The 10,980-nt window shown below is 55.4% G+C and overlaps 1 protein-coding gene across 1 annotated transcript in view; it reads left to right on the top strand.

Moving 5' to 3' along the window:
• Positions 1 to 7,716: 7,716 nt before the first annotated feature.
• BCR (BCR activator of RhoGEF and GTPase) overlaps positions 7,717 to 10,980 on the top strand; it is a 119,611-nt gene continuing 116,347 nt past the window's right edge. The window contains exon 1 of the mRNA XM_045802470.2: positions 7,717 to 9,491. Coding sequence (XP_045658426.2) covers positions 8,180 to 9,491 — 1,312 coding nt within the window. The 5' untranslated portion in view covers positions 7,717 to 8,179. The remainder of the gene's footprint in view (positions 9,492 to 10,980) is intronic.

Raw genomic sequence — 10,980 nt, 5'->3', positions numbered from 1 at the left:
GAGGGAGAAGGGGCTCCTGAAGACTGGGGGGGCCTGGGTCCACTGTCATCCAAGAAGCCCATGACTTCGGTGCTGCCCCGAGATGAGACCCCCTCCCAGCAGCTCCTGGGCTCCTCTACCATCTGCTGTGGCCTCCCCATGTCATCTCCCATATGTCAGGCCTTCCCCTGAGGGAAGTTGATCGGCAGACGGGAAATGTGGCTGTCATACCGCCTCTGCCTCTTTCCAGGCAGCCCAGATCCTTCCCAGCCTCCACCCCCACATCCAGACGCCTACCTAGCATTCAGGACCACCAGCCACCTGTCTGAGCCTGCCCCCCAGCCTGCTGTCTACAGGCCCTTTGCTCTGCTTGCTCCCCACCCTGTCTTCAGGGACACATGGTGGGTGTTCTGGGAAGCAAAGCAGCCCCAGGGCTCTCTTGTGCCCCATACGTGGGTGGTACCCCCTGGCCTGAGGGTGCTCTGGGCCTCTGACCACTGGAAGCCACAGCCTGGACCATCTCACATGCCTATCCTTCAGGAACAAGCTCATCTTGCCCCTGCCCCTTCCCTCTCTGTGAAGGCTGGAAATGGCAGCCAGGCCCCCCCTGCAGGGATTCCCTGGCTGTAGGGGCCTCATCAATAATTGATTCTGCAGAAGGCAGGTGGAGTTAGAGCTGAGGGGGGCCTGGAAGGAAAGGCCCACATACTCACTCATTCAGAACCCTTGGCAGAGGCCGTCCCATGGAAATCCCTGCTCCCCACTCCGGGCCTGGAGCTGGCCCCCTGGAGAAGGTGCCCAGCACGGCACTGTCCAGCACGGCACAAGCAAGCAGACTGAAGAAAGCTGTATTGATCGCCCTAGTTTTCTGATCTTGCCTGTAGCTCCCTGGGGCTGACAGATGATGACAGATGACAGATGGGGGTCACATGGCCACATCCTGCTTGAAGGGAGCCCTCTGGCCTCCAGGCCCCAAAGTGGGTAGGGATGAGGGTACAGACAGGGGAAGGAAAGAGCAAGAAAAGGCCCAGATATTCAAGTTGGTCTTAGGTACATCTTCAGGCAAAAAGCCATGCTGACTTTATAATGCCATATCTGATAATCCCACAGTGGTCAGGAATACCAATTTGGGACTTGGGCAGGCTGGGCTCAAGTCTGCACCTCTCCCCCTTACTGCTGTGTGACTAAGGGGTCACTCCCTCTCTCAGCTTTTTTCTCTGCCTCCTGCCAGGATGATAGCTATGAGGGGGGAAGCAAGTCACATCAGTGGAGCCCCTAGCCCCAGGCTGGGTAGCTGGCAAGGGCTGGGTGGATGGAAGACCGTGCAACTCCCATGAGCCATGCCACTGCCCCCACCTACACAGTGCCTTTGCGTTAATTAGAAAAAGGTACCCATGCACTTCCTTAAAGAGTTAAACTTAGAATTGCCGTTCCTAAGAATATTCGCCAAAGAATTGAAAACAAGGACTCAAGCAAATACATGTACACACATGTTCAGAGCAGCATTATTCATACGAGCCAAATGTCCACCAACAGATGAATGGGTAAACAGAATGTGGCCTATCCATACAATGGAATATCATTCAGTCTTAAAAAGGAACGAAGTACTGACATATGCTACAATGTGGTTGAACCTTGAAAACCCTATGCTAGATCAAAGAAGCCAAACACAAAAGGCCACATATTATTTGAATCCATTAATATGAAATGTCCAGAATAGGTAAATCTGTATGGACAGAAAGGAAATTAGTGGTTGTCAGGGGCTGGAAGGAGGGAGAAATGGGGAGCCACTGCTTAATGGGTGTGGCGTTTCCTTTTGGGTTTTGTAGTGATGAAAAAATATATATATATTGGTGAGGGGCAGAGGGAGAGGGAGAGAGAGAATCCCAACCAGGGTCCATGGCAAAGACTGACATGGGGCTTGATCCCACAACCTTGAGATCAAGACCTGAGCTGAAATCAAGAGTCAGATGCTTAACCAACTGAGCCACCCAGGCATCCAGTTATGAAAATATTTTTGAACTAGATACAAGCTGTATGGTTGCACAACACTGTGAGTAGACTAAATCTCTCTGAACTGTTCACTTTATTTTTTTTTAAGATTTTATTTATTTGACAGAGAGAGAGACAGCCAGCGAGAGAGGGAACACAAGCAGGGGGAGTGGGAGAGGGAGAAGCAGGCTCCCAGCGGAGGAGCCTGATGTGGGGCTCGATCCCACAACGCCGGGATCACGCCCTGAGCCGAAGGCAGACGCTTAACCGCTGTGCCACCCAGGCACCCCCGAACTGTTCACTTTAAAATGGTTAATTTTGTTATGTGAATTTCACCTCAATTTAAAAATAGCACTTCTTGCTCATGGCATTTGATATTCATATGTTAGAAAACTGCTGTTATGAACGGATTTTGTGAGAAAAGACACCTTTTTACAATTTCTATCACTACCAATATTCATATCTACCAGGTCTAAGTTGGGAACCATGATCCCTTTGATGTGTGCCCTTGTGCAGTGCACATCCTGTCTAACCGTAGCTGGTAGACCTGCTCAGGAAGTCCCCAAGGGAAGGGCTGGCCAGTCCATTTTACAATGAACAAATGGAAATTTCCTGGTTTCAGACTAGCAGCGTCTTCTGACTTCAGAATGACACAAAGAACATAGGCTATGAAGCTGGAAGATGGTCTCAAGCCTGCCCGTAGCTGAAAGGCTGGGTGACATGCAAACATGTCTTCATCTGTGGAGTGGGGGTGAATCCCCGGGCTCATGTGAGCATTCAAAGAGATGCTAGAAAAATGCTCACCCCTCAGTGAGCAGGACTGGGGGCTCCTTCCCCCCAGGCTGGGGACCCAAGGGCTGGCGCAATTTATCCTCTACGATTTTTGCTATTTAATAGAACAGCTTTAATAAGATATAATTTACATACCATACAATTCACCTATTTCGAGCATATAATGGAACAGTTTTTAGTATATTCACAAAGTTGTGCAAAACCTAGAACCACTATCTAGTTCTAGGACATTTCTAAAAAGAAATTCAACGACCTTTAACAGTCATTCCCCATTCCTCCCACCCTCTTATCCCCGGCAACCACCAACCTACTTTCTATTTCTATAGATAAGTCCATTCTGGACGTTTCATATAAATGGAATCATACAGTATGTGGCCTTTTATGACTGGTTTCTTTCACTTAGCAGAAGTTTTTCAAGGTTCATCCATGTTGTAGTATCAGTACTGTGTTCTTTTTTGTGGCCAAATAATATTCCATTGTATGGATGTACGGCTTTCTGAGTCACCATTCATTTGTTGATGGACATTGGGTTGTTTCCACTGCCGGTTTGAACAGACTGGAAGTTGTGCATTCTGTCCAGCAGAGGCAGCTGTTGGGTCCCAGCCTCTTCTTCCAGCAAAGGGAAGGAGCAGCCTTGGGGAGGGGTTTGCCAGCATCTCTCTCAGGGTTCGCAGATGGCTGAGGGTGCCTGAGAGTGTGTGTGTTTGATTTTTTTTTTAACATGGTAACTGTTTTATGTATGTTTGATTTCTAAACAAACTGCAGACTTACATAACCACACCCCAGAAAATGAAAGAAATTGACGGGAGACATCACCAATAATCTTATTTCTCTGTCCCATTTTAGTTCTTCGATGAAAAAAAAAAAGCCATCTCTCGGGAGTGATGGAAATGTCTGTTACCTGATTGTGGTTATGGTTTCACAGGTATGTTACAGATGTCAAAACTCATCAAATTGCCCACTTCAAAGATGTGCAGTTTACTGCACATCTATTACACCTCCATAAAGTTGTAAAAATGTAAAAAAATAACATTTTTTTAATTACAAAAGATAAGCATTTTCATTATGAAGAATTCAGGAAAGTCTAATGACGAACAAAATGGATGTCACTTGTTCCTTGGGGCTTGTGGAGCCCCTGGTGAAGTGCTCTCCACCTGCTGAACCCCTTAGAAGGCTCTGTGGGACTTCCAGCTTGTCTGGCCAGGCTCTGGGGCCCACCTTGGCTCTGGTGGCCTCATGATGCCAGACCCGGTGTCCTTGCACCTGACTCGGCTGTCATTCATAGGGGCCCTGCCCTCCTCATTCAGTCTGCATTGCTTGGGACTCTTGGGTCTCTGTCATTTCTTTGACCAGTGCCTCTCAGTCTCTCTGCCTCTACTTCCCTGCTAGTCCAGCCCCTAACCCTTCCTCTTCCAGTCCCCCTGGGGAGCCAGGGAGAATCTCCAGCCCTATGGCCATAAACACTAGCTATTCACCAATAACGCTCCCATTTCTGTCTCCGCTCTTGGCGGCTCCTTGGTACGCCCAAACCCACTCTCTCTCTACCCGACTCCTCTCTGTGGGTGGGCTACAGGCACCTGAAGCCTCCTCACCTGAGCAGCCCAGTGTCTCCATCACACTCACCGACCCACTGTCCACGTCATAGCTGGTCCTTCCTCCCTCCACATCAGATCTATCTATGAGTCCAGAACAAACCTGGAACTCGACCCCCTCTCTCTATTGCCCTGCTTCCACCCTAGTCTGGTTCTGGGTCACCAGTGCCCCTCATCTGGACCAGTGGCACAGCCCCTGTCCACTTACCCTGCTCCCACGCCCTACCTCTCACCTGTCCACAAAACAAAGCTGAGCAAGTCACCCCACTGCTTATGGCAGATACCATGGCTATTTGAATTTAAATTCATTAAAGTTAAAGCAAACTAGAATTTATTTATTTATTTGCTTATTTATTTATTTATTTATTTTTAAAAGACTTTATTTTTAAGTAATCTCTACACCCAACATGGGGCTCGAGCCCACACACCCAAGACCAAAAGTCGCATGCTCCACTGACTGAGTCAGCCAGGCGCCCCCAAACCAAATTTTAAATCAAACTGGATTTTTCCAGCTCTTCAGTTGCAGCGGCCACATTTTCAGTGCCCAGGAGTTGCACGAGGAAGCCAGTGGCTGCTGTATTGTTCAGTGCAGAGTGCAGAACATGTCCATCATGGCGGAGAGTTCTACCAGACCGTGCAAGCTCAGAACCTTCCAGAGGCCTTGCATTTAGAGTAAAAGCTAAACTTCTTACAAGCCTTCTTACAAGGCGCTGCCTCGCCTCTGATGTCACCTCCTGCCACCCACACCAGCCTCGTCTCCTACCCCAACTGTGCCTGAAACACACCTAGAACTTTGACGTCTCCCTGTCTTTGCCTTTCTGTTCCTCATCCTTAGGACCAGCTCAGATGTCACCTCTCTTGGCAGGCCTTCCCCAGACCTCTGCCCCCTCCTGGATCCCTGCACGGCACACACACCCCTGCCATGGCCTGGCTCTGCCTGCCTTATCCTCTCCTCCCCCACTCATGTCCATCTTTCTCTCTGCGTTGTGAGCTCCTCTGAGCCACACACGTGTCAGATTCTTCTTTTGGCCGGCGCCGGCTGACATCTACTATGTGCTGAGCACTGGGGAGTCAGTGGGGAACGAGACAGACATCTCCATCCTTGGGCATTTAGATCTAGCTGGGGACAGACAGCTGATGGGGGATTCAGACTGTTATGTATCTGGGCCCCATGTTCCTCCTCATTCCTTCCTCCCTGGGGGAGGGATGGATGGTAAGGAAGCTCTGCGGCAAAAGACCAGAGACCCAGGGTGGGAGTGTTTTTAGGAAAGCACGGAGGATGAGAGGAGTGTCTTTGGGGCCCGAAGAAGCTATCTCACATGGGAGATGGCCACTATCTTCTGGTTTCTGAATTAAGTTCTGAATTAATTTATGTACAATATTTGAGGTGGAGCTAAACTGGGGCTGGCAAACCAGAGAAAGTGTCACCTCTCTGACAGATGAAGCCCCCCTCCCAAAGTATCCTTTTCTTTCCCAGGTGATTAAAGATAGTGTCCCGGATGAGCCCATAATTTCCTGCCCTGGAAGTGGAGGGGTTCCATCAGCAAGGGAAAAAAGCAGTGTGTGCTTTTGGAATTCTCTCTGGAGACAACCAGACAATAGGATTCTGGAAGCCTGCCTGGCCCGACCCACTGGGTGACCTGCGCAGATCATCTGAGGAAGGCAGCTAATATTGATTGCAAGCCGCTATGTGCCACACCCCGTGAGGTCAAGACTTACACACATTTTAAAGAAAAGGTCACTGAGGACGTGCAAACTGCTGGGATTCCAGCCTCACCTGTCCAGCCCTAAAGTCAGGGCATCAACTCATTCTGTCTCTTTGCCTGCCAAACAGGCTTCACGGGGTGGGGGTGGGGTGCTCCTTGCATGCCTTTGAAGGGGGTGTCTGCAACATAAAGGAGCTGGGGAAGAGGCAACCGGGTCTCAGGAGGGGATCGAGCAGGAGGGTGGAGAGGTCTGAAGAGGGCGGCAGTGAGCTGTTCCTGAAAGTGTCTGGACTCGGGGGCCCAAGAGTTCTCCTGTGGCCCTCCCAGGGCACCTCCCAGAGTACCAACCTTAACAAGCAGTCAAGGGAGGAACACCACATGCCGTTTGTCACAATGTGTTTGCATCTGCCCCAACTGGGTGCTTTACAGGCGGTGCTCAAATTTTACACACGAGGGTAAAACTGACGCTCAGAGAAGGGAAGGGAACTGTCCAAGTCACAAAATCTGGAGTGGGGAAGACCTGAACTGGAGCCAGGCTGGACTGGCTGATAGCCCTGGGCATCTGTTCCGGGTGGCACTGGACCCGGGGAGGGGGTCAAGATAACCCCTCACATCCATGCAGGGACAACAGCGCTTGGAGACAGGTACCCTTGCTCTCATTTCAATGCCAAAGGAAACTGAAGCAGAGAGGCAGACGTGATCAGGACTCAGGCCCAGGTCTTTGGTTGACAAATCCTGCTTCCTGTTCCCTGACCCAGCAGGCGGTTTTGGGTATTTTCATTTGGCGCCCATCAGACTCCCTGAAGTGTGCTCTCTGCCGTGTGTCTAAGCTCTCTGGGCTTCCCTGGGGTTAGGACGGATGATTTTGTTTCACTGACGGCCCTGGGCTGTCCGGTTGTTTCACTGACGGCCCTGGGCTGTCCGGTCTTCCACCCAGTCCTGAGGTTTACGGTGGAGACTGGCGACCCCCTTAGGGGGAGACTAAACACCTAAATTCTGAGTCAGGCAATCCGGGAAAAACTAGGCCAGCCTCTAAAGCTCAGGAGAGGCCAGCGGACAGCTCAGGACCACAGGGAGGGCGATGTGGGTGTTGAGTAACCTGGGGGAGAAATTCCTGTGAATTATCTTCGCGACAATGCCCTGTGGCAGCTGTTGCATCACCCACTCCAAGACCACAGCGCCGGGGGGCCGTTGGCACACAGGCGCTACTGGCTTTGGTGGCCCACCCTGGCCCTCCCTGCCGCCCTGGATGACTCGCCCCTCCGGGCTCCCGTGTGCGGAGGGGCCCGGTGGGTGGCCCCTAGAGCTCTCAGTCCTGACTCTGGAGAGTGGCTGTCGGGCCGTGGAGAAGTGAGGATCCAGGTGTTCCTGTTCCAGGAGTGCAGAACTCGCCAGGGCCTCCGCGTCGGACGTACGGGTTCACCACCGCCAGGAACTGAGGTTCCCGAGGCGCGGAGTCTGAGGGAGGGCAGCGGCCGGGTGGGGGCGCTGCCTCCCTGCGGCCCCTCCCCCACATCTCTCCCCCTTCCCCCCCCGCCCCGAGCCCTCTGCACGGCCCCTTTAAGAGGCCCGCCCGGCTCCGTCAGTCGCGCCGCGGCCACCGCCCCCCGGCCCTCCCCTTCCTGCGGCGCCGAGTGCGGGCCGGGCGGGAGTGCGGCGAGAGCGGGCAGGGCCAAGCGCAGCGCCTGGGAGGCGGCGGCGGCCGGGACGAGGGGCGGCGCGGGAGCGAGAGCCGAGGAGCGCGCGGGCGGCGGCCATGGGCTAGCGGCGCCGGGCCCAGCGGAGGGCAGCGCCCGCGCCGCGCAGCGCGGAGAAACCCCGCACACAATAGCGCCGCGCGCAGCCCCGCGCCCTTCCCCCGCCTTCGCGCGCGCCCGCCCCCCTCGCGCGCGCCCTCCCCCGCGCCCAGCGCCGCCCGGGGGAGCCGAGCCCTACGCCTCACCTGCCGCCCGGGAGGGGGCGGGCATTGTTCGCCCGCTACCGCTGCCGCCGCCACCACAGCCGCGCGGGGCCATGGGGGCCGCCCGGCGCCCCGGGCCGGGCCTGGAGAGGTCGCCGCTCCGCCGCTGAGGCGGACCCCGCGCACAGCCGGGAGGCGCAGGTGAGGCCGGCCGCGCCATGGTGGACCCGGTGGGCTTCGCCGAGGCGTGGAAGGCGCAGTTCCCAGACTCCGAGCCGCCGCGCATGGAACTGCGCTCGGTGGGCGACATCGAGCAGGAACTGGAGCGCTGCAAGGCCTCCATTCGGCGCCTGGAGCAGGAGGTGAACCAAGAGCGCTTCCGCATGATCTACCTGCAGACGCTGCTGGCCAAGGAGAAGAAGAGCTACGACCGGCAACGCTGGGGCTTCCGACGCGCCGCGCAGCCCCCCGACGGCGCCGCCGAGCCCCGCGCGTCCGCGCAGCGCCCGCCGCCCGCGCCCGCCGACGGCGCCGACCCGCCGCCCGCCGAGGAGTCCGAGGCCCGGCCGGACGGAGAGGGCTCCCCAAGCAAGGCCAGGCCCGCGGCCGCCCGCAGGCCAGGGGCCTCCGCGGCCGCGGACCGTGAAGACCGGGGCCCCCCCACCAGCGTGGCGGCGCTCAGGTCCAACTTTGAGAGGATCCGCAAGGGCCACGGCCAGCCCGGGGCGGCGGACACCGAGAAGCCCTTCTACGTGAACGTCGAGTTTCACCACGAGCGCGGCCTGGTGAAGGTCAACGACAAAGAGGTGTCGGACCGGATCAGCTCCCTGGGTAGCCAGGCGATGCAGATGGAGCGTAAGAAGTCCCAGCACAGCAGCGGACAGGGCCTGGGGGACGCGCCCAGGCCCTCTTACCGGGGCCGCTCCTCGGAGAGCATCTGCGGCCTCGACGGCGACTACGAGGACGCGGAGCTGAACCCCCGATTCCTGAAGGACAACCTGATCAACGCCAATGGCGGCAGCAGGCCCCCTTGGCCGCCCCTGGAGTACCAGCCCTACCAGAGCATCTATGTCGGGGGCATGATGATGGAAGGGGAGGGCAAGGGCCCGCTCCTGCGCAGCCAGAGCACTTCAGAGCAGGAGAAGCGCCTTACCTGGCCCCGCAGGTCCTACTCCCCTCGGAGCTTTGAGGACAGCGGAGGCGGCTACACCCCGGACTGCAGCTCCAATGAGAACCTCACCTCCAGCGAGGAGGACTTCTCCTCGGGCCAGTCCAGCCGCGTGTCCCCCAGCCCCACCACCTACCGCATGTTTCGAGACAAGAGCCGCTCACCCTCGCAGAACTCACAGCAGTCCTTTGACAGCAGCAGCCCCCCGACGCCGCAGTGCCAGAAGCGGCACCGGCAGGGCCAGGTCATCGTGTCGGAGGCCACCATCGTGGGCGTCCGAAAGACGGGGCAGATCTGGCCCAGCGATGGAGACAGCTTGTCCAGCAGGTTGCCTCAGGATGGCACCTTCCATGGAGATGCAGGTGGGTACCTCCACCACCTTGGGTGGGTACACCTGCACCCTGGCTGGAAACCATTGAAAAGAAAAGGGGTCGTTGGCCGGGGAGTGATAGGTAGATACTTTTTTGGACTATCCACATGCTGTTGTGGATGGGAAGGATTCGTGCTGATCCCTGCACCTGAACAAACGCCATCCCCCATTTCCTCCTGAATGCAGATTCGCAGTGTTTGGACTGGGATTGGGTTGGGAGGGGCAATGTGTGGGGATAGTAGGTGGCTGTTCCTTTGGTTCTAGAGTGGTGTGCTTCTTGTGAGTCTATGTGGGTTGAGATCAGGGTGCCCTAGACGGTGATCTCCTTGCCCTTTGATCACTCCGCTCTAGGCAGTGGGGGTGTGGTATTAAGAGGGGGCATACCGGCCTTCTAGATCAGGTACTTTCACTGGAGATTGATCTGTGTCTCGGGAATTCCCTGCCACCCCAGCTGTTCCTGTCCTGGAAGAGTTACAAGACACTAATGGGAAACCCAAGGTGTGCTAGCTGTTCCCAAGCCATAGAAGTGTCAGGTTCGCTTGCTGACAAGTCAGAGCGGGGAAAATAGGAATCAGGAGGAAGTGAGGTGACAGGCAGTTCTGACTCAGTGGGCCGCTGAAAATCAACGGGGGTGAAGGTTTTATCCAGGGCTGAAGCAGAGCCACACCTGTTCTGATTTGCCTGGCTTTGATGGGAGACATCACCCATCATTACTCACCCACAGGCTCCCGTGTGCGTCTTACCCCAGCTCCATTTTCTGATCCTTCCATGCACTCTTGCCTCCTTGTCTTCCCAGGGATGAGTGTCCACTGGTGCTCATTTTGGCCTCCTAATCCATGGGCTGACCCTTGGCCCGAAGATTAAACCTGTGGGATTGTGTATATAACTTCTGGGGTGATGGGTTTTGAGATCCAGGCACAGTTTGTAAGATTGGAGGAAGAAGAGGGTGGGTGGGTGTGGGGGCTCGGGTGGGCTGGGGGATGTGGGGTTGTGGGGGATGTGGGGTTGTGGGGAATGAATGTCTTGGAGCCCTGGTCCATGTCGGGCTGCTCCGGTTTGCCGCTTCACTGATTTTTCTTTTTCTGCTGGTGGACTTGTATGTGCTTCCATCGTCAGAATCCTCTTGAAACAAGTAAGGCTATTTTTGGCTCTGTCAAGTGGCCTTTTTGTGATCAGTGCTCTGTCCTGTTTGTTTTAGATACATCTAGTGGCCGATCTTCCTTTTGCAGCTGGGGGTGGCTGTGGCTTGACACTCAGACCTGTGGCCTGACCCAGCTGCATCCCTTAGGTCCCTCGCTGAGGGGGTGGAAGGCTGTAGTATTTAGAAGCCTGCTTTGCAGGCACATCAGCTCCCCTGGGGTCTGGAGGATTGCCCTGTGGTCACTGGGCACCAGCCTTGTCTGGCCAGCTGTCGACTGAGTGAGCCAGCTTGAACTGGCCCGCTGTGCTGGGATGCGGGAGAACATTATTAAAATAAAGAA

Source organism: Ursus americanus, chromosome 30 (assembly GCF_024610735.1).
Source record: "Ursus americanus isolate L20-20 chromosome 30, mUrsAme1.1.p, whole genome shotgun sequence".
Lineage (NCBI taxonomy): Eukaryota > Metazoa > Chordata > Mammalia > Carnivora > Ursidae > Ursus > Ursus americanus.
This window is presented reverse-complemented; position numbering and strand designations above follow the sequence as displayed.